General features: G+C 38.6%; 1 protein-coding gene and 1 pseudogene across 2 annotated transcripts in view; both read left to right on the top strand.

Annotated features, from left to right (window-relative positions):
• CFAP52 (cilia and flagella associated protein 52) overlaps window positions 1-23,829 on the top strand; it is a 71,196-nt gene that overhangs the window by 14,666 nt on the left and 32,701 nt on the right. The window contains exons 2-5 of the mRNA XM_077165963.1: window positions 5,368-5,567; window positions 5,921-6,057; window positions 12,425-12,553; window positions 15,181-15,280. Of these exons, the coding sequence (XP_077022078.1) occupies window positions 5,368-5,567; window positions 5,921-6,057; window positions 12,425-12,553; window positions 15,181-15,280 (566 nt within the window). The remainder of the gene's footprint in view (window positions 1-5,367; window positions 5,568-5,920; window positions 6,058-12,424; window positions 12,554-15,180; window positions 15,281-23,829) is intronic.
• On the top strand, window positions 7,421-12,520 carry LOC143688241 (zinc finger CCCH domain-containing protein 8 pseudogene; annotated as a pseudogene). The gene is made up of 2 exons (XR_013177900.1): window positions 7,421-10,400; window positions 12,425-12,520. The product of XR_013177900.1 is annotated as a zinc finger CCCH domain-containing protein 8 pseudogene (transcript).

Genomic DNA, 23,829 nt, shown 5'->3' on the forward strand with positions numbered 1-23,829 from the left:
TATATCTACCAATGGAATCGAATAGAGTGCTCAGATATAGACCCTCTCATCTATGGACATTTGATCTTTCATAAGGCAGTCAAGCCAACTCACCTGGGACAGAACAGTCTCTTCAATAAATGGTGCCTAGAGAACTGGATATCCATATGCAAAAGAATGAAAGAAGACCCATCTCTCACACCCTATACAAAATTTAACTCAAAATGGATCAAAGATCTAAACATTAGGTCTAAGACCATAAAACAATTAGAGGAAAATGTAGGGAGATATCTTATGAAACTTACAATTGGAGGCGGTTTTATGGACCTTAAACCTAAAGCAAGAGCACTGAAGAAGGAAATAAATAAATGGGAGCTCCTCAAAATTAAACACTTTTGTGCATCAAAGAACTTCATCAAGCAAGTAGAAAGACAGCCTACACAATGGGAGACAATATTTGGAAATGACATATCAGATAAAGGTCTAGTATCCAGAATTTATAAAGAGATTGTTCAACTCAACAACAAAAAGACAGCCAACCCAATTACAAAATGGGAAAAAGACTTGAACAGACACCTACCAGAAGAGGAAATACAAATGGCCAAAAGGCACATGAAGAGATGCTCAATGTCCCTGGCCATTAGAGAAATGCAAATCAAAACCACAATGAGATATCATCTCACACCCACCAGAATGGCCATTATCAACAAAACAGAAAATGACAAGTGGAGAGGATGCTGGAGAGGATGTGGAGAAAGAGGCACACTTATCCACTGTTGGTGGGAATGTCAAATGGTGCAACCACTGTGGAAGGCAGTTTGGCAGTTCCTCAAAAAGCTGAATATAGAATTGCCATACGACCCAGCAATACCATTGCTGGGAATCTACTCAAAAGACTTAAGGGCAAAGACACAAACGGCATTTGCACACCAATGTTTATAGCAGCGTTATTTACAATTGCAAAGAGATGGAAACAGCCAAAATGTCCATCAACAGACGAGTGACTAAACAAACTGTGGTATATACATACGATGGAATATTATGCAGCTTTAAGACAGGATAAACTTATGAAGCATGTAATAACATGGATGGACCTAGAGAACATTATGCTGAGTGAGTCTAGCCAAAAACTAAAGGACAAATACTGTATGGTCCCACTGATGTGAACCAACATTCGAGAATAAACTTGGAATATGTCATTGGTAACAGAGTCCAGCAGGAGTTAGAAACAGGGTAAGATAATGGTTAATTGGAGCTGAAGGGATACAGACTGTGCAACAGGACTAGATACAAAAACTCAAAAATGGACAGCACAATAATACCTAATTGTAAAGTAATCATGTTAAAACACTGAATGAAGCTGCATTTGAGCTATAGGTTTTTTTTTTTTTTTACTATTATTATTACTTTTATTTCTTTTCTCTATATTAACATTCTATATCTTTTTCTGTTGTGTTGCTAGTTCTTCTAAACCGATGCAAATGTACTAAGAAACGATGATCATGCATCTATGTGATGATGTTAAGAATTACTGATTGCATATGTAGAATGGTATGATTTCTAAATGTTGGGTTAATTTCTTTTTTCCGTTAATTAATAAAAAAAAATGCTAATGATCAATGAAAAGGAGTAATAAGGGGTATAGAAAAAAATAGGGGAAACAAAGCTAAAATATATTGGTTAGATGGAAATACTAGCAGTCAATGAGAGGGAGAGGTTAGGGGTATGGTATGTATGAATTTTTTTCTGTCTTCTTTTTATTACTTTTTGAATTTATGCAAATGTTCTAAGAAATTATCATGGTGATGAATATACAACTATGTGGTAATATTGTGAGTTATTAATTATATACGAAGAATGGAATGATCATGTGGTAAGAATGTTTGTGCTTGTTGTCATGTTTTAAAAAAATTAATAGTGTTTTTTTAAAAAAAGGAAAAAAAAAAACAGGACCCATCTATATGCTGTCCACAGGAAACTCACTTTAGACTCAAGGACAAAAATGGATTGAAAGTGAAAGATTGGAAAAAGATATTTCATACAAACAACAACCAGAAAAGAGCAGGTTTTAATTTAAATACTTAAAAGAGACAAAGAAGGACACAATTTATTAATAAAAGGGAAAACTCAACAAGAAGACATCACAGTCATAAATATTTATGCACCGAATCAGAGTGTTCCAAAATACATGAGGCAAACACTGACAACACTGAAGGGAGAAATAGACACCTCTACAATAATAGTTGGTGATTTCAGTTCCCCACTTTCATCAATAGATAGAACATCTAAATAGAGAGTATCAGTAAGGAAACATAGATTTTTAGCTAATATGATAAATGAACTAGATTTAACAGATATTTATAGAACATTACACCCCACAACAGCAGGATACACATTTTTCTCAAGTACTCATGGATCATTCTCAAGGATAGACCATATGCTTGGTCACATAGCAACTCTCAATAAATTTAAGATTTAAATTATACAAACCACTTTCTCAGAACATGATGGAATGAAGTTGAAAGTCAGTAACAGGCAGAGATCAAGAAAATTTGCAAATGTATAGAGGCTACGCAGCACATTCTTAAACAACCAGTGGGTCAAGGAAGAAATTACAAGAGAAACCAGTAAATATCTTGAGGCCAATGAAAATAAAAACACAACATATTATAATTTATGGAACGCAGCAAAGGCAATATTGAGAGGGAATTTTATTGCCCTAAATGCCTTTATTTAAAAAGAAGAAAGGGCAAAATCCGAAAATCAACTCTTCATCTGGAAGAAATAGAGAAAGAACAGCAGACTAACCCCAAAGCAAACAAAAGGAAAGAAATAAAGAGCAGAGCAGAAATAAATGAAATTGAGAATATGAAAATAATAGATAAAATCAACAACAGCAGAAGTTGTTTCTTTGAGAAAATAAATAAAATCCATAGGCCATGTGAGACTAAAGCAAAAAGTGTTTATTTGGTACAAAATTTATATTTTGACTAGTGCGTTTCCTTATATAATTTATATGAACAGATTAATTGAACACCATTAAGTACATAGAACCTTGAACAGGGCATGAGATTTTGTAGGTTTGTCCAGTGTGATGCCCCAATAAATCCCAGAGTGATTTGAACAGTGAATAAAGAATTATTTGCAAAGTCCCCTTGGGGGAATGCCAAGAAAGGGATAAAATTCAACTTCCCCATTTGGAGAATTCCTGATATTCTTGCAATCAGTGGGACAACTGTATCAATAGGCCGAGCCCTCAATCTTGGGGTCTTTTGATATGAAACATCCCCTCAAAGGATAGGCTAAGCCTACTTAAAATTAGGCCTTAGAAATTCTTGATACTCTCACAAGCAGTGGAGACAACCAAAGCAATAGGCTGAGCCCCCAATCTTGGGGTTTGTTCATATGAAACTTAACCCCACAAAGGATAGATCAAGCCTACTTAAAATTAGGCCTAAGAGTCACCTCCAACAGAACCTCTTTTGTTGCTCAAATGTGGACTGTCTCTCCAGCCAACACAACAATCAACTCACCACCCTCACCCTGTTTACATGGGACATGACTTCTAGGGGTGTGGACCTTCCTGACAATGTGGGACAGAAATCCTCGAATGAGCTGGGACTCAGTGTCAAGGGATTGAGAAAATCTTCTCGACTGTAAGGGGGAAGAGAGAAATGAGACAAAATAAAGTGTCAGTGGTTGAAAACTTTCAAACATAGTCGAGAGGTTATCCTGAAGGTTATTCTTATGCATTATATAGATATCCCCTTTTCAGTTTAAGGTATATTAGAGAGGCTAGAGGGAAGTGCCTGAAACTGTAGACCTGTGTTCCAGTAGCCATGTTTCTTGAAGATGATTGTATAATGATATAGCTTTTGAGATGTGACTGTGTGATTGTGAAAACCTTATGTCTGATGCTCCTTTTATCTACAGTATGAGTAAAAAATATAGATTAAAAATAAATAAATAATAGGGGGAACCCTGTTAAAATAAATTTAGTAGATTGAAATACTAGTGACCAATGAAAGGGAATGGTAAGAGGTATAGAGAAAAAATAGGGGGAGCAAAGGTTAAAATATTTTGGGTAGATGGAAATACTAGCCGTCAATGAGAAGTAGAGGTAAGAGATACGGGGTATGTATGAATTTTTTCTTTGCTTTTTTTATTTCTTTTTCTGGAGTGATGCAAATGTTCTAGGAAATTATCATGGTAATGAGTATACAACTATGTGATGATATTGTGGGTCATTGATTATATACCAAAAATAGAATGTTCCTATGTTAAGATTGTTCGTGTTTGTATGTTATGTTCTGTCAATAAAAAAAAACAGAAACAAAAAACAGCATTTGTTCATCCAAGCACACACAAAAAAATCTATTTAGATATTACAACCACATAATGCACCAAACTAAATTCCAGAGGAACTTAAATATAAAAAAAGAATTCATTTTAAAACCAGAAGTCTATATTAATAAATATTTATGACTCTTTGATGAGAAAAGAAATAGCAATTAAAAAAAAGGTTTAAAATGCCCTAGGAATAAATTTAAGAAATGAGTGAGATCTTTATGAAGAAAAATTGAAAATGCTACTATGGGACATAAATAAAAGACTTAATGGGAAAACATACTCTGGTTTTTTGAAAGAGGTTTATTATATTTTTGTAAAAATAATGTCTCTATAAATTAATCTATACATGGTTTTTTAACTAGTCAAGCAGACTCCGGAGTTCGTATTGCAAAATAAACATGAAATAACAATCAAAAGCATATTCTGATGAAAGATGAGTAATAAGGTAGGACTTATATCTCCTTCGTAGTAAAACTTATTGCAAAGGTTTGTAATTGTTAAGATGGTTCTTGGCAAACATCAGAGGATGAGGAGCTGCCTGAGGAATGGGGTCTCACTAGGTTTCTTCAGATTGATGGTCACTTAGAATCAAAGCCAAATTTTTATCTTTACAAACTTTTGTCTGAGATAGCAAGTTCACATGCTGTCTGTACCCGTGCACTTGGGTGGACATTCAGTCTTCTTGGGATTACAGGACTGGCGACAGGGCCTTGCTGCCCAAAGTGAGGCCATGGGCTGGCATCAGAATCACCTGGGAGCTTGCTAGAAATGCAAAATCCGAGGCCCTACTCCAGACCTGGAATCAGAGCCTGCATTTTAACATGATCTCCTGGGGACTTTATGCACACTGAAATGTGAGAAGAGCTATGCTTGGCCAACCTCATTGTCAGCAGATTAAAATTACCTCTTGCCCCTAATTTATTCTGGTTGCACTAGGCTTATTTCAAAAGCTTTCTCCTTCATACTCAAGTAAATAATCACCAACCACTTCTGCACCTGATCATTATCATCATTATTTTTACCTCCTCTCTCTTTTAGGACATGTACCCACTGGTCTGAAATGCCATCCTGACCAAGAGCATCTGATTTATCCTCTCGGTTGCACGGTCCTTATTCAGGCAATTAATACTCATGACCAGAACTTCCTACATGGTCACGGTAACAACGTCTCCTGCGTGACCATCTCCAAGAATGGGGATTACGTTGCCTCTGGCCAAGTCACATTCATGGGGTTCAAGGTGAATGAGCAGAAGATATTTTATTTTTCCCCAGAAAACCTGCCCCGCTTTGTTAGCTCTGTGCTGCCAAGTCCTTCACCCTTCCTCCTTCCTCTTGGCTCCTCTTTACAACTCATCTTCAAACTCATCAGGCTGGGGGTGAAAGGAATCTGATGTTTTCACAACAGATGTTTCAACTCATGACCTGTAAATCCTGGCTAATCCATTTTATTGCTGTTATGTTTGTAAAATATGTTCCAACTTCTAGAAAAGCAACTATTTAGTGATTCTTTTCCATCAAATGGGGTAGTCCTTTTCTCGGATTCTTTTACAAACCTGTTTTGTACAACCTGACAGTGTATTCTTGCCCCCAGGCAGATATCATTTTGTGGGATTACAAGAAAAGGGAGCTGATTGCTCGGCTGTCACTTCACAAGGGCAAAATCGAAGCTCTGGCCTTCTCACCAAATGACTTGTACTTGGTGTCACTAGGAGGCCCTGATGATGGGAGGTAATGAACTAAATGCGTTCACTTATTTTCCACCAGGTGTATTTCCAGAAGTAAGTGTCAAATATCCTTTCCCTTCAAATGTTCTGTATTGCAACATGTATTATATGCAAAGCCTGTGAAAAAAATGTCATCCCACAGTGGTTCACAACCTGGCTGTACACTGAAATCAACTGGGAGCTTAAGAAAATTACGGTAAATTACTCTGGGCCACACCTGCAGAGAGTCTGATTTAATTGATCTGGGAAACGGCCTGGGCTTTGGGAGTTTTAAAAGCTTCCCAGATCATTCTAATTGCAGGCAAATTCAAGAACCATTGCTGCCAAAGAAAGACATAACCATCATTGCCAGTATAATTGTCATCAGAGACAACAGCTAATTTTTTAAATTGACCACTTTACTTTGTGTCAGGTGTTTGCTGAGCACTTCAGTGGTATTATCCCCTTAAAGCCTCCCAGCAATTCTATGAGGTGGGAGCACTGAGGCCATTTCTCAGATGAGGAACCAAAGTCACAGGCTGGGAATTAGCAGAGCTGGGTTACACACCCTGGCAGTATGACTCCAGAGAGGTGGCATTTTTAACTTGCCTCACCAAGACGTGATCTTTCTCTTAAGAAAGAGACTTAAGCCGGACTTGCTAGGCAGAGAACATGTACACATGACTTGAATAGACATTTCTCCAAAGGAGATAAGTGGTCAAAAAGCACATGGAAAGATGCCCAATTCAGGGAAATGCAAATCAAAACCACAATAAAATGCCATTTCATACCCAGTAGAATGGCTGTTAGTCTAAAAACAGAAAATAAGCATTGGCAAGAATGTGAAGAAATAGAACCCTGTAAGTTATTGGTGGGAATGAAAAATGGTGCAACTGCTGTGGAAAACAGTTTGGTAGCTGCTCAAAAAGTTAAGCATAGAATTACCATATGACCTAGCAATCCCACTCCTTGGTGTACACCCCCAAAGAATTGAAAACAGGGACTCATACACTATATACCAATGCTTACAGCAGCATTATTCACAATAACCACAAAATGGAAACAGCCTAAGTATCTATCAACAGATGACTGGATAAACAAGATCTACGTACATATACACAGTGGAATATTATTTGGCTGTAAAAAGAATGAAGTTCTGATACGTGCTACGTGATGAACCTTGAAGAAATCAAGTTGGGTGAAATAAGCCAGACACAGAAAGGCAAATATTGTAAAATTCCACTTAAATGAGGTACCTAATATGCGAATTCATAGAGATAAAAAGTAAAGTACAGGTTACCAGGGGCTGGGGCTGGGGAGGTGGGTAGGAAAGGGGGAGTTAATTGCTTAATGAGTACCAGAGTTTCCGTGTGGGGTCATGAACGAAGTTGTGGTCTTGAATGGTGGCGAAAGTAGCAGCACATTTAAATGTAATGAATACTACTCAGTTGTATCCGTAAGTGGGACATTTTGAGTTGTCCCAATAAGATTTTTTAAAGTGTATTTAAAAGCATTGTATTAGGGCATGCGCAAGGCGGCCTGGAGCGGGGCATGCACGGAGCGGGCTAGGCGGCGCTGGATACTCCTCACGCCTGCGGCTCCCGCTAGCAGAGGGCGAGACCCGGTAGGGTGATGGGCTTTGAGAATCTGTTCTCCAAACCCCCAACCCGGTCCCTCGGCAAGAGACCGGCCCCGGACGCTGACAAAAGAATCGGTGATGAAATAGATGATACCGAAGTTGAAGAAACACAAGAAGAGAACCAAAAATGGGAAATAAATGTGGAGTGTGAGCAAATTCCCAAAACAGCACTCAAGAAACTCTGCAACATCACAAAAGAATTTGTTACATAGAAAGTCAAGAAGTGAAGACTAGGATGCATATTGCGATGATGATTTCTGCAGTCGGGAATCGGGGGATAGTTTTGCTGAAGAACTTAAACAGTACATACAAGCTAAAGAAATGGCTGTGAAGAAAGTGGGGATGACAGCTACCCAGCAAGCTGTTAAACAAAAAAATAAAAATCTTAAAGCTGGTCACAAGAATGGTAAACCGAAGAAAATGAAGCGAAAATGGGCTGTCACTGGAAACAAAGGGTCGAGTGCTTTCCCCAGGAAAAACGGCTTAGAGGACAAGGATGATAAACCTAAGGAACAGCGTGTGAAAATGAGCCAGGGATTCATCAACCAACATACAGTAGAACGCAAAGGAAAACAAAGTTGTAAGTATTTTCTTGAAAGGAAGTGTATTAAGGGTGACCAGTGTAAATTTGATCATGACACAGAGACAGAGAAGAAAAAGGAAATGTATAAGTTTTATGTACAGGGATGTTGTACCAGAGGTGAAAACTGTCTGTATTTGCATAGTGAATATCCATGCAAGTTTTACCATACAGGAACGAAATGTTTTCAGGGAGACTACTGCAAGTTTTCTCATGCTCCACTGGCTGCTGAAACCCAAGAACTGCTAGCTAGAGTTTTGGATACTGAAAAGAAGTCATCATGTAAATAAAAAAACATCAAGAGCCTGGCGTATAGAGATCAGATTTTCAGCAGTTCCTAGAGTGATTCTAAAGCTCAGCCACTGAGCTTTAGTTCCTAGAGTGATTCTAAAGCTCAGCCACTGTTTGTCCCCAAACAGTGGAGCCACCATCCTTTTTGCCTGTAATTGATATAGGCTTGAAATATGAAGATTCATCCCCTGGGGGCGCTCCTGGGAAAATTACCTTTTCTCTTAAGGTACCTGAAGAAGAAGTTGGATGTTGCTGTGTCTAAATATTGCATCTGGAAATGTTGCAGTCTCTTAGGACCTCAAGAGGAGCTAGCTAACCTGCTGAGGATGACATCGGGGTAGGACTTTGGGAAGGACTGGGTCCATAAACAACTGAGTCACAATTAACCAGCCTTTGAGATGGGATGCTCAGACTTCAGATTTCATGCCATGTGAAATACTGTTTGAAAACTTGACTGTTTAAGCTGTCTTTGATTTGGGTTTTCTGTAACCTGCAGCCAAAGATAAGCTAATAAATGGAGTCAGGATTCAGCCTACATTTTTCTCTCCAAAGTCCATGCTCCTGCAAAGCACACATGTGGAGAAACCACACGAGGAAGCAGAGTAAGGAAAAACAGGGAGGCTGCTGTCATAAAGTGGGACAGAAAGCTGCACTCCCAGGTACGTTTAGAAGGAAAGAGTGGGAGTGTACATATCAGGAAGAGAGACGCCCAGCACATCTGAAACTGTGACATGCTACTAATTTTTGTGAAATTGATGGTACCCACTCATTTTTAAAATGGGGAAAAAAACAAAAAAATGGAAATAGAGACTTTTTAAGTTACTGTATGTCATTCTAAAATACACATTTATTTTCACATTTAACATCTATGAATGTGGAAGTATTTTTAAATTGGTAGAATGTCACGTTTTTTCCTTTTTTATTTTTATTTATTTATTTTTTTATGGGTGGGCACTGGGAATCATACCTGGGTCTCTGGCATGGCAGGCAAGAACTCTGCCACTGAGCCACCGCAGCCCACCGTAGAATGTCACATTTTAATTGGCAGGTTTTTTGCTTAATGATGTATAAATTGTAACTCTTACTTTCAATGGTATACATAAATTTGATCAAAAATATTTTAACTGAAGTTATATACACATATATAGCAAAATTAAAGTTTAGTGTGAAAAGAAAAAAAAACATTATATTAGGAAGAACAGAATACGGTACTTATTCCTGTGTTCAGGCTAAAGGTCAGTCTGTAGAAGAAAAATGATAACACCTGAAGTTTGTGTAGGATTTAATATTTTGGTGCATTTTTACAGACATTTTCTCACTTGGGCTTAGGTTCACTACAAAAGAAATTCACATTTATGTATAGTTATAGATTAAAAGTTTTTCTCTTTATCTATAGCAAGATCTTCCTTTAGTAGAGTGATTCCCTCCCTATGTAAGTAGTCACGCTTTCCCTGGGCCATCCCCATTGGACTGTTTTTGATAAACAATGTATCCAGGAATCTCCAGTTAACATTCTTAGTTTGGTTAAACCAGTTGCTCTCAAACTTGGCTGTACATTGGAATCATCTGGGGAACTTAAAAAATGCTGATGCCTGTGTCCTACCCCTGGAGATTCTTGGGGCCTGGCCATTAGGCCAAACCCATCCCCACTATGAACCACCAAGGCTAGACCTCGAGGGAAACAAGTGACTCCTTAACCAAGGTTAACTGCAAAATTGTTCATCTCTGCAATTTTAAGCTTAATTTTAGGCTATCTAAAATTTGCTTGCAGAAGATCGGCAGTGTTGACAAGCCTAACAAAAAAGAGCAAAAGGAACATTGCTGTACCAGGAAAATGCAATCCTGAATAATCACCATGGTGAGAATGGGATTATGCTGATTGGTTTCGGACAATCAGGGGTCAGCCCTGAACCTGGGGGAGAGAACCTTTCTACCCTCAAAACATCTGGCTTCTAGACAGGGAGGAGGAACAGAATGGAAGTGAGAACTATAGTGGATTTTCCTGCAGTTTTTAAGTGCAGAAATTTGCATAACTTTTTGTATTGATGTCATCACATTATCCATAATGTAATGTGACCTGTTTCTCTACTTAGCTTTACACCAAGGATGCCTTCCATGTGTGTTTTTATATATCTATCCCTCACTCTTTGCAATGGCTGCATAGCATCCCACTATCTGAATGTGTTCGAATTTATTTCACTGAATCTATCTATGTGGGTGCCCTTTATTTTCAAATTGTAACTTGTTCTTGAAAAAGTAAAGTAAGGTCTGTCAGTGGTTTATAAAGAAACTATTGTCCTGCTCAGAAGTACGTCTTCCAATGCCACTGTTCATATTCCTGCCCCCAACCCACCTCCACCATAAAGAGTTCCAGTCTTCAGAGGAACTCAGTTAATTTTTAAGCTTTATTGAGATATATTTCATATACCATAAAATTCACCCATTTAAGGTATACAGCTGAGAGGTTTTTAGTATATTCACAGTTGTGCAACCATCACAACTCTCAGTTTTAGAGTATTTGTAGCACTGCACAAGAAACCCCATACCATTAGCAGTCACTCCAGTTCCTGCTCTTCACTTCCCATTACCAGCCCTCACCACTCAGCCCTGGGAAACTCTAATCTACTTTGTGTCTCTGTAGATTTGCCTATTCTGGACAGCTAACAAAAATGGAATCATACAATATGTGGCTTCTTTCGCTTAGCATAAAGTTTTCAAGATTCATCCATGTCATAGCATATATCAGTACTTCCATTACTTTTTTATCGTCAAATAATATCCCATTGTTTGGATAGTCAACAGTTTCTTTAATCGTTCGTCAGTTGATGGATATTTGGCTTGTTTTCACTTTTTTGGCTATTATGAAAATGCTGCTAGGAACATTTGTGTATGAGATGTTGTGTGGACATGTTTTCATTTTTGTTGAGTATGAGGCACTTGGTTTTAACAATCTTTGTTTTTTAGTTCACCATCTAGTTATTTTTATAACTTTAAAAATAATACTTCTCTCAGTTTTTCCTCTTCAGATGGTATCTATCAATTTCCCACTATAACAAAACAAGACTTTATGGGTCTTACACCACTTCCTTGTTCCTGAAGATGTGGGTTGTATCTTAATTTCGATAATACATTTACATGTGGGAAAGTTAGGAACTATATAGACATGTTTTTACATTGAGAAGGTTTGTAACATTTGCATCCTTTATTTTTAATACTTGGATTCAAGTGTTTTACACAATACCCCCTTCCCTAGCATTTTTGGCCCAAATGCCATTCACTTTAGGACTGAGTTGTGTGATTGCACCCAGAAAGAAGGGAATGTAACCCTACATTAGTGCTTCTGAAAGTGTGGGCCTAGACCCCAGCAACATCAGCATCACCTGGAACTTGTTAGATAAGCAAATTCCAGGTCCCCATCCAAGAACTACTGAATGAGAAACCCTGGACATGGGCCCAGTCTATGTTTTAATAAGTCCTCCAAGTGATTCTGATGCATGTTCAAGTTTGAGAGCTGTGCCTTATGTCATACCCTTGATGGCATTCCTCTCTCTCTCTCTCCCTTTTTTTTTTTTTTTTGCTGGAATACTTCCCCAAGAAATTTTTTTACACAGGATAAACACATTGTAAATTTTGATGCCTCATATGTTTGAAAACTGCTTCATTTTAGCATCCGACTTTATGCGTGCTTACTGGATTCTAGTCTCATAATCACTATCCTTCAGAATATTTCAAGTGCCACCCCCATTTGTCTTCTAATATTCAGTTCGTTGAGATGTTCTGTTGTAAGTGACCTGTTTACTTCTTTGCTAGTTTTTCCTTTCTAGAACCACCACAATAACTGTTTCTTATTTTCAAAGCCTGTTTTCCCTCTCATTTTGGCAGTGTGGTGGTGTGGAGCATAGCCAAGAGGGACGCCATCTGCGGCAGCCCTGCAGCCGGTCTCAACGTGGGCAACGCCACCACAGTGGTCTTCTCAAAGTGCAGGGACGAGATGTTTGTTACTGCTGGGAAGTAAGTGTCTGCATTCGGAGTTTTCAGAATTCATAAATCACTGTATTCACCTGTATAGAAAGCATGGGTACTCCAATTGGGAGTAACCTGTCCTGATTGTGTCGCCATTAAAAATCCTCTTCACTGAAGACATTTTAAATATGGCTGCTTGAAAATTCTGGGCTTCCTACCAAAAAGGTTGTGTTTACTAGCTAAATGCATTTTAGGTTTTTGTTTGTTACGAGTTGGATTACATCTGATCCATGCTTACCAAATAATTCGCACAATTGCGGGTCCACTTACTAGTGATGTTTTCTACCACGTAAGTTTCATGAAATGATAGTTTGTGGATGAACTGTTCCAGGAAGATTCAGAGGTTTCGCTACTTACCAAATGAGATCATTTCCAATAGGGTCAGCTTCAACAGATGCCAGCATCTGTCTAACCAAAGAAATAAATTTACAAATTCCCTAATCAGAGCCTTGTGTAGAACTTAAAATGAAGGTTAAACATGCATACAAGTTTCCTTTTTCATGTCATATACCATTGTACAACAGTTCAAAGGTAAGAAACCTAAAAATGTACAGTTGAAATGTATATTGGGTGGAACCATCCTCTCCAACCCTCATGAAGATGCCATTGTGGTCTCCCACCTGTGGACAGGCATACATGATTGGTTATTCTTCTAGCTGGAGTAAAGAATTGCTGCTGCTGTACATCTGTATTCTTTCCTGTTTCCACCCTGTGATAGGCAGTGTGCATTTGTTCTGTGGCTAATTAGTGAGGAAGGATTCATTTGGAGGCCATGAATATAACAGGCCAACATGAAAGCCAGCCCCCATGGAGCAAACCTTATTAGGACAGTGCTTTGAATCCTCAAGCAGCTATGACCTACCCTATCTTCTGAGTCCACCAGTGACCATGAAGCTCTTTAACTACTTTCCAGTTTTCATAGTGGTTTTGCTAAGTCTCTGTTTTGTGGAAATCTTTCTGTTCCTTCCTAGCTGCTTAAGTAGCAGGTATTGGCCCCTTCTGATGTCCATGGGTGTTTCAGTTTCTAAAGCAGCTGGAATGTAATATACCAGAAATGGACTGGCTTTTTCAAAGGGGATTTATTAAGTTGCAAGTTACCATTCTAAGGCCCATGAAAATGTCTAAATTAAGGCATCAACAACAGGCCTTCTGAAGAAAGGCCTATCATGGCCAGGGTTTCTCTGTCACATGGGAAGGTACATGGCAATGTCTACTGGCCCTTTGCTTCTGGGTTTCCTTGTTTTCAGCTCCTGGTTCCAGTGGCCTCCTCTCTTTGAACTTCTGTCTGTCTCCAAGCATTTCCAAACATCTGTGTCTTGGTTTTATCTCTCTGCTCTCTGTATCAGCTCTGAACTCTCTCTCCGTGAGCTCTTTTAGGGACTCCAGTAAACTAATTAAAACCCACCTTGATGGGCAGGGCCACACCTGCGCAGAAATAATCTAATCAAAAGGCCCTGCCCACAAATGGGTAGGTCACATCTCCAAGGAAACAACCTATCAAAATATCCTGCACACAATAAGTCTGCACCCACAAGGTTGGATTAAAAGAGGATGGCTTTTCTGGGGTACATAATAAGTTTCAAAACAGCCAATGAGCAACCTTTTTCCAGGAGTCAAAACTTGAATTTTACAAACACACACACACACACATGTAAGGGCAATCTATAGTCTAGGTCTGCTCCTGCTTCATGTGATACTGATCACTGATAACTAAGAAAAAGTTGACCCTTTAAGATTTCTGATATGGTACCCATATACCCTGATTTGCCCATCACAGTCCCAATTTCATGTAATGTGTTATATGGTCCCCATTAGATATCTTGCAAATTTCAACATTTTGAATTTTAGGTTTCAGCATCCAAATGACATCTGCCAGGAAGGCGGTGGAAAGGCTGATTATTTTTAAATTTTGAAGATATATTCAAAATATTTATTGAGCAGTTACTATGTGCATAATTCTGGGGACTAAAAAAAATAGAAAAGAAAACTGAACCAGTCAAAATATTTTTAAGTTAATCTTTTTTTTGCCATAGGATATTAGCTGAAGTCTTTGACTATGATATTGACTGTGATATTTTATACAATAATTCAGATTAACTCAATATACAGTGATTATATACCAACCCTACGCCACGTTTATTGTTAGGTGCTGACTTTGCTTAACTGTTGCGTTGCTTAATCTCATTTCCCCTTTCCTTGAAGACAGGACCCTCCAAACGTAAGCGCTTCCCTTTCAAACATTTCCTCATAACTGAATTCCTTTAGTTAATAAACTCTGACTTACTCTTGATTTTTACACTTGCTTATCTGTATGTTGGTCTGTTTTCAGTTCAGTGGATTGAGCATGCACTTCAGAGTCAGAGCTGGTGTGAATCCCTGCCCTGCTGTGTATAAGCTGTGTGTTTTCTCACCTACGGAGTGGGGGAAATCACAAATACCTACCTCATACAGTTGTTGTGAGAATTGACTGAAAGATAAAATGTAAAACACTCAGCTATAATAAGAATGTTTAGTTGTCTTCCTTTTAGCTTCTTTCTCAGAAGAATACAGAAAACAGGAATAGTTGAAGTAGTTATTAAATAGTTATTATTTTATTGTGACATTTTTTCCCCTAGTGGGACAATTCGAGTATGGGAACTGGATCTCCCAAATAGAAAAATATGGCCAACTGAATGCCAAACAGGACAGATGAAAAGAATAGCCAGGAGCATTACCGTAAGTATTAAATATTATTTAAATAACTGTCGGTACCAGTTCCTGTTAGCAGTACTGACCAAGCTGTACATATGTGCTGAGGGGGGTGGGGTTGGGGGTTGGAGGGAGAGTTGTAAGACTCTACCGTCTTCTGTCCTTGGTACTGATGGTGGCAGTAGCCATGGATAGGGAAGGAGGAGCTGGCCATTTGTGATGTAGATTGAGAGGCACAGGTGAGGGAGAGTCTCAAATCTAGAGTTCCTTCAGGGGTCATGGAGGAGCCACCTAGCCACAGGTCTAGGTAGGTTTTGTTTTACTGGGACCTGACCTGTTATCAGAGACCTGAACCCTGTCTCACCTGGAGGGAAACAGTATAGCTAAGAGGCACTCAGACCCACAGCACGTCTCAAACCACCTATGTTATTTCTGACACTGGAAATAAAGTTTCCCAAAGCGAAATTCAGCTGAAATACAGTATTTTCCATAAAGGGAAATTATTCATGTGTTTTTAATTTGGATCATACATACAACTTCAATCTCCATTGGATAGTTATTTTATGAATATAGACTTTGGGAAATGTAAGATAGAGCAAATGTGAATCCTTTTTTTGAAGGAACACACTATCTTTGTAGTAAATAGTATTTTGATTTAGTAAAGCTGCGAAATGCAATATAGCAAAAATGAGTTGGGGATTTATTAGCTTATGAGCTTACAATTCTAAGGCCGTGAAAATGTCCGAATTAAGGCATCAACAGAACAATACTTTCTCTGAACGCCAGTTACAAACTTGGGCTCCTCTGCCAGACAGCAAGGCACCAGGGTGACGTCTACTGGTCCTTCTCTGCCAGGTTCTATTGCTTCAGCTTCTGGCTTCAGTGGCTTCCTCTCAGCTTCTCTGGTTTGCTTCTCTGAATTTCATCTCTTAGTGTCTTTGTGGCTTTTAGCCTCTTATAAAGGACTCCAGAAGGAAGTTTAAGACTCACCTTGAATGGGATGGGCCACATTTCAATTGAAATAACCTGATCCAAAGGTACCACCAATAGGTCTGAACCCATGGGATTGAATTGAAAGAACATGACCTTTTCTGGGGTACATAACAGCTTCACACTACCATAGTAGGCCTCAAAGAATTTCTACAGGGAATGTGACCAGCTCACAGTAAAAAATAACAAACATGAAAAGTAGACTCCATAAGTGAGAACAGCAGAACCGGTTGATAGAAGAAACAGACCCATATTCATTTTAGATACTGAAATAATTTTCAAACATGAATTAAGCTGTGCTCATTATATATAAAGATATGACAGGCTTGAAAATTTCTACAGGAAAATATAGAAATGACCCAGCAGATTTGTAAAAAAGTTTAATAGAGTTTTAAATAATTAAAAGTATGATATTTAGAGCTGAGACCTAGCATCAAGGGATTGAGAAAATCCTCTGGACCAAAAGGGGGGAAGAGTAAAATGAGACAGTGTCAATGGCTGAGAGATTCCAAACAGAGTGGAGAGGTTATTCTGGAGGTTATTCTTTTTTCTTTTTTTTTTTTTTAATTAATTAACGGAAAAAAAGAAAAAAAAGAAATTAACCCAACATTTAGAAATCGTACCATTCTACATATGCAATCAGTAATTCTTAACATCATCACATAGATGCATGATCATCGTTTCTTAGTACATTTGCATCGGTTTAGAAGAACTAGCAACACAACAGAAAAAGATATAGAATGTTAATATAGAGAAAAAAATAAAAGTAATAACAATAGTAAAAAAAAAAGACAAACAGACAAAAAAACAAGCAAAAAACAAAAACAAAACAAAACAAAACAAACAAACAAACAAAAACAAAAACAAAAAAACCTATAGCTCAGATGCAGCTTCATTCAGTGTTTTAACATGATTACTTTACAATTAGGTATTATTGTGCTGTCCATTTTTGAGTTTTTGTATCTAGTCCTGTTGCACAGTCTGTATCCCTTCAGCTCCAATTAACCATTATCTTACCCTGTTTCTAACTCCTGCTGGACTCTGTTACCAATGACATATTCCAAGTTTATTCTCGAATGTTGGTTCACATCTGTGGGACCATACAGTATTTGTCCTTTAGTTTTTGGCTAGACTCACTCAGCATAATGTTCTCTAGGTCCATCCATGTTATTACATGCTTCATAAGTTTATCCTGTCTTAAAGCTGCATAATATTCCATCGTTATGTATATACCACAGTTTGTTTAGGCACTCGTCTGTTGATGGACATTTTGGCTGTTTCCATCTCTTTGCAATTGTAAATAACGCTGCTATAAACATTGGTGTGCAAATGTCCGTTTGTGTCTTTGCCCTTAAGTCCTTTGAGTAGATACCCAGCAATGGTATTGCTGGGTCGTATGGCAATTCTATATTCAGCTTTTTGAGGAACTGCCAAACTGCCTTCCACAGTGGTTGCACCATTTGACATTCCCACCAACAGTGGATAAGTGTGCCTCTTTCTCCGCATCCTCTCCAGCACTTGTCATTTTCTGTTTTGTTGATAATGGCCATTCTGGTGGGTGTGAGATGATATCTCATTGTGGTTTTGATTTGCATTTCTCTAATGGCCAGGGACATTGAGCATCTCTTCATGTGCCTTTTGGCCATTTGTATTTCCTCTTCTGGTAGGTGTCTGTTCAAGTCTTTTTCCCATTTTGTAATTGGGTTGGCTGTCTTTTTGTTGTTGAGTTGAACAATCTCTTTATAAATTCTGGATACTAGACCTTGATCTGATATGTCATTTCCAAATATTGTCTCCCATTGTGTAGGCTGTCTTTCTACTTGCTTGATGAAGTTCTTTGATGCACAAAAGTGTTTAATTTTGAGGAGCTCCCATTTATTTATTTCCTTCTTCAGTGCTCTTGCTTTAGGTTTAAGGTCCATAAAACCGCCTCCAATTGTAAGTTTCATAAGATATCTCCCTACATTTTCCTCTAACTGTTTTATGGTCTTAGACCTAATGTTTAGATCTTTGATCCATTTTGAGTTAACTTTTATATAGAGTGTGAGATATGGGTCTTCTTTCATTCTTTTGCATATGGATATCCAGTTCTCTAGGCACCATTTATTGAAGAGACTGTTCTGTCCCAGGTGAGTTGGCTTGACTGCCTTATCAAAGATCAAATGTCCATAGATGAGAGGGTCTTTATCTGAGCACTCTATTCGATTCCATTGGTAGATATATCTATCTTTATGCCAATACCATGCTGTTTTGACCACTGTGGCTTCATAATATGCCTTAAAGTCAGGCAGCGCAAGACCTCCAGCTTCGTTTTTTTTCCTCAAGATGTTTTTAGCAATTCGGGGCACCCTGCCCTTCCAGATAAATTTGCTTATTGGTTTTTCTATTTCTGAAAAATAAGTTGTTGGGATTTTGATTGTTATTACATTGAATCTGTAAATCAATTTAGGTAGGATTGACATCTTAACTATATTTAGTCTTCCAATCCATGAACACGGTATGCCCTTCCATCTATTTAGGTCTTCTGTGATTTTTTTTTAACAGTTTTTTGTAGTTTTCTTTATATAGGTTTTTTGTCCCTTTAGTTAAATTTATTCCTAGGTATTTCATTCTTTTAGTTGCAATTGTAAATGGGATTCGTTTCTTGATTTCCCCCTCCGCTTGTTCCTTACTAGTGTATAGAAATGCTACAGATTTTTGAATGTTGATCTTGTAACCTGCTACTTTGCTGTACTCATTTATTAGCTCTAGTAGTTTTGTTGTGAATTTTTCTGGGTTTTCGATGTATAGTATCATATCATCTGCAAACAGTGATAGTTTTACTTCTTCCTTTCCAATTTTGATGCCTTGTATTTCTTTTTCTTGTCTAATTGCTCTGGCTAGAACCTCCAACACAATGTTGAGTAATAGTGGTGATAGTGGACATCCTTGTCTTGTTCCTGATCTTAGGGAGAAAGTTTTCAATTTTTCCCCATTGAGGATGATATTAGCTGTGGGTTTTTCATATATTCCCTCTATCATTTTAAGGAAGTTCCCTTGTATTCCTATCTTTTGAAGTGTTTTCAACAGGAAAGGATGTTGAATCTTGTCAAATGCCTTCTCTGCATCAATTGAGATGATCATGTGATTTTTCTGCTTTGATTTGTTGATATGGTGTATTACATTAATTGATTTTCTTATGTTGAACCATCCTTGCATACCTGGGATGAATCCTACTTGGTCATGATGTATAATTCTTTTAATGTGTTGTTGGATACGATTTGCTAGAATTTTACTGAGGATTTTTGCATCTATATTCATTAGCTGGAGGTTATTCTTATTCATTAAGTAGATATCACCTTGTTATCTAAGAGGAAATGGAGAGGCTGGAGGGAACTGCCTGAAAATGGAGAGCTGTGTTCCAGTAGCCATGTTTCTTGATGATGATTGTATAATGGTGTAGCTTTCACAGTGTGACTGTGTGATTGTGAAAACCTTGTGTCTGATGCTCCTTTTATCTACCTTGTCAACAGACAAGTAGAACATATGAAATAAAAAATAAATAATAGGGGGAACGAATGTTAAAATAAATTTAGTTTGAAATGCTAGTGATCAATGAAACAGAGGAGTAAGGGGTATGGTGTGTGTGGTTTTTTTTTCTGCTTTCGTTTTATTTTTCTGTCGTCTTTTTGTTTCTTTTTCTGAATTGATGCAAATGTTCTAAGAAGTGATCATGAGTATGAATCTGCAGCTATGTGATGATATTGTGAATTACTGATTATATATGTAGAATGGAATGATCACATATTGGGAATGTTTGTGTTTCTATCCTGTAATTTTTTTTTAATTAATAAAAAAATTTTTTTTTAAGTATAATATTTAAAACTACAAAGTCAGTGGGAGCATTTAGCAGCATTTGAGAGACAAAGACAGACTGGTGAACTGGAAAACTGATCAGAAGAAATCATACAGAATACAGTACAGAGCTAAAAAAGGATGGAAAATGTGAAAGAGTGGTAAAGTTGTAAAGAGATAGTGGGGGCAGGGGTGGGGTAGAAAATAAATGAAAGAATGAGAATGACTAACCTAGCAGCTTTCAGCCTTTTATTGGCCTCAGGACCCCTCTACCTTCTTAAAAATCATTGACGGGGGAGGGCAACAGTGGCTCAGTGGCAGAGTTCTCCCTGCCATGCCGGAGACCCAGGTTCAATTCCTGGTGCCTGCCCATGCAAAAAAAAAAAAAAAAACCAAATTACTGAGGATACCGACAAGGTTTTGTATATGTAGATTATATCTATTGATATTTAGAAATGAAAACTGAGATAGTGATAGAATATTTATTAATTCATTTAAAAATAATTAACATAAATATTTTAAGGAAAATAACTATTTTCTTAAACAAGAAGAAAACTTAGTGACATCATTGTTTTACATTTTTGCAAATCTAATGTATGACTTGGCAGAAGACATCTGGATTCTCATATTCAGTTTGTTGTAATATCACGTCATGTAGCTGCTGAAAAACTAAAAGTAAAAAAAAAAATAGCATCTTATCGTGAAAATTGTCTTGACCTCACATGAAAGGGTCTCAGAAACCTCGGTCTAACATATTCTAACCTGCATTTCAGAAGCCAATGCCACATTTTAAAAAATAATTGAGAATTTTCTGGAACTAATGAAGGATTACAAACTGTAGAATCAGTAAGTCCAATAAATACCAAATGGTAAAGAGAAAAGGAAATACACACCGAAACATATTTTAGTGATGAGGCAGAGCACCAAATGTAAAGGAGAGGTCTTAAAAGTGCCAGAGAAAAAAAGGATTACCCACAAGGAAATGACAAGTAGACCGACAATTAACTTCTCAACAATAATGCAATCCCAAGAACAAAATAACGGTATCTTCAAAGTACTGAGAGAAAAGAACTAGAATTATATACTTTCAAGAAGGTGAACAAAATAAGATACAGGAAAAACTTAAAGCTGATGAGAACTGAAAGATCCTTAACAAAGGATCTTCTAAAGGATGAACTTCAGAAGAAGGATAATAATCCCACATGGAAGGTCTGGGATGCAAGAAGGAATAGTGAGGACAGCTTAATTGACCACCATAAGTACATGGAACCTTGAGTAGGGCATGAGATTCTGTAGGTTTGTCCAGAGTGATGCCTCGATAAATCCCAGGAGGATTTGAACAGTGAATAAAAAAGTATTTGGAAATCCCCTTGGAGGAATGGTGAGAAAGGGGGGAAATTCAGCTTCGCCAAGTAGAGAATTCTTTATATTCTCAAAAGCAGTGGGGACAGCAAGAGCAATAGGCTGAGCCCCCAGTCTTGGGGTTTGTTCATATGAACTTAACCCCGCAAAGGATAGACTGAGCCTACTTAAAATTAGGCCTAAGAGTCACCCCCAAGAGAACCTCTTTTGTTGCTCAAATGTGGCCTCTCTCTCTCAGCTACATGACAAGCAAACTCAGTACCCTCTCCCTCTACATTGGACATGACTCCCAGGGGTGTGGACCTTCCTGGCAACGTGGGATAGAAATTCCAGAATGAGCTGAGACTCAGCATCAAGGGATTGAGAAAACCTTCTCGATTGAAAGGGGGAAGAGAGAAATGAGACAAAATAAAGTGTCAATGTCTGAGAGATTCCAGAGTTGAGAGGTTATCCTGGAAGTTATTCTTACACATTAAATAGATATCACCTGTTTAGTTAAGGTGTAAGGGAGAGGCTAGAGAGAAGTGCCTGAAAATGTAGAGCTGTGTTCCAGTAGCCATGTTTCTTGAAGATGATTGTATAATGATATAGCTTTCGCAATGTGATTGTGAAAACCTTATGTCTGATGCTCCTTTTATCTACCTTATGGACAGACAAGTAAAACATATGGATTAAAAATAAATAAATAATAAAGGGAACAAATGTTAAAATAAATTTAGTAGATTGAAATGCTAGTGATCGATGAAAGGGAGGGGTAAGGGGTATGGTATGTATGAATTTTTTTCTGTTTTCTTTTTATTTCTTTTTCTGAATTGATGCAAATGTTCTAAGAAATGTTCATGATGATGAATATACAACTATGTGATAAAAAAAGAATGTTCATATTGTATATTGATTGGTTTTGTTAATAAAAGTTTTTTAAAAAGGAAGAATAGTAGGCAAAGAAAATTGCAATCATATTAGAAAATCTAAGCCTGTGATGGCTGTACAAAATTAAAATTAATAATGCACTAAATAATAGCACTAAAATTCTGGACAGATACAGTATGTAAGTCCAGGAGAGGGAAGAGAAGAAGTAGAGTATTCTAAGATTATTGTATTGTTCAGAAAAAGGTAAAGATATTGATTTTAGGCTTTAAGGTAAACATGCATGTTCAAATTTCTATATAAATCACTGAAAGAGAGAGAAAAAATGGAAATGGGAAGATGCAGATGTGAACCCTTTGGTCAGTCCAAAAGAAGGGAACAAAAAAAATGGAGGAAAGGAAAATGTGGAACAAATAGTATAAAATAAGATGGTAGAGTACGGGGAAAATGGCAGAATAGGATAGGTCAAGCTCACCCCTGCTCCACGGAACAGTTAGAGAAAGGACAGAAAACAACCGGGAGAGTGATTCCAGGGTCTAAGTAACCTGGGAAGGACTTCTGCACCACATAGGGAGGTCCTGGTTGAAGAAGCAGAAGAACTGAGATGCAGAGAACTGGAGACTGTGCAGCTAGTGCAAACAGCCTAATGTACCCCTTTCTAAATGGAGGCCTGGAGCCCTCAGGAGTGTATGGACAGGAAGATGGGGATAAGGAAGTACGCCAAGCAGCGTTCCTTGAAAGCACCACCCTCAAGTGCACTGTCCCCGCCCTGTGACCCACCATTTCCCCTCCCCCCACCCCACGCACCTGAACCCCATCATCCACACCCTTCACCACATTCCATGGACCAGTACCCTGACCTCCCACCCCATGCATCCCAGCCCTGCGCATGCACGCAAACCTGTCCCAACCTGACCCACCTCTCCCACACAAGCACACAGTCTTGTTCTGTACCTCCGCCCTAGACCCACGTACCCATGTCCAGCCCCTCAACCTCTACCTCCTGCCCAATGACCCCTGAGCTCTCCTCTTGCACACATCAGCATCTGCCACTCCCCCTCCCCACCCAGATGCATGCACGCACATTCACCCACTCATGCCACGCCCCCTTAGCTCTGGGCAAGTGCTGACTTGCACATCCGGGCCACACCAGCCCACAGCACATGCAGGCGTAATCCTGCCCCGCTGCCCCTGAACCCTGCTCATGCGCACAGCAGGACCCTGCCTCCAGATGCATGCACAGGCACAGCTACATCCTCCCCGCCAGGCACCCATATATCTGTGCACTGACCTCTTGACCCCTGCCCCTCACCCTCCTGCCCCCCACACTTGCACACCCTTGTCCCCACCATGGCACAAGTGCCTTTCTCCCACAACTGGCAGGTGCTCTCGGGCACATTTGTGCTGCATAGCCTCTTCCTGCACAAGTGTGAACCCCACCCCACCCCACACCTGTGCACCTATGTCAAGGCCCAGCCGACCCATCATCATCCACCCCAACACATATCCCGCAACCTCTGCAA

The sequence above is a fragment of the Tamandua tetradactyla genome, chromosome 6, assembly GCF_023851605.1.
Source record: "Tamandua tetradactyla isolate mTamTet1 chromosome 6, mTamTet1.pri, whole genome shotgun sequence".
NCBI classification, from domain to species: Eukaryota; Metazoa; Chordata; class Mammalia; order Pilosa; family Myrmecophagidae; genus Tamandua; species Tamandua tetradactyla.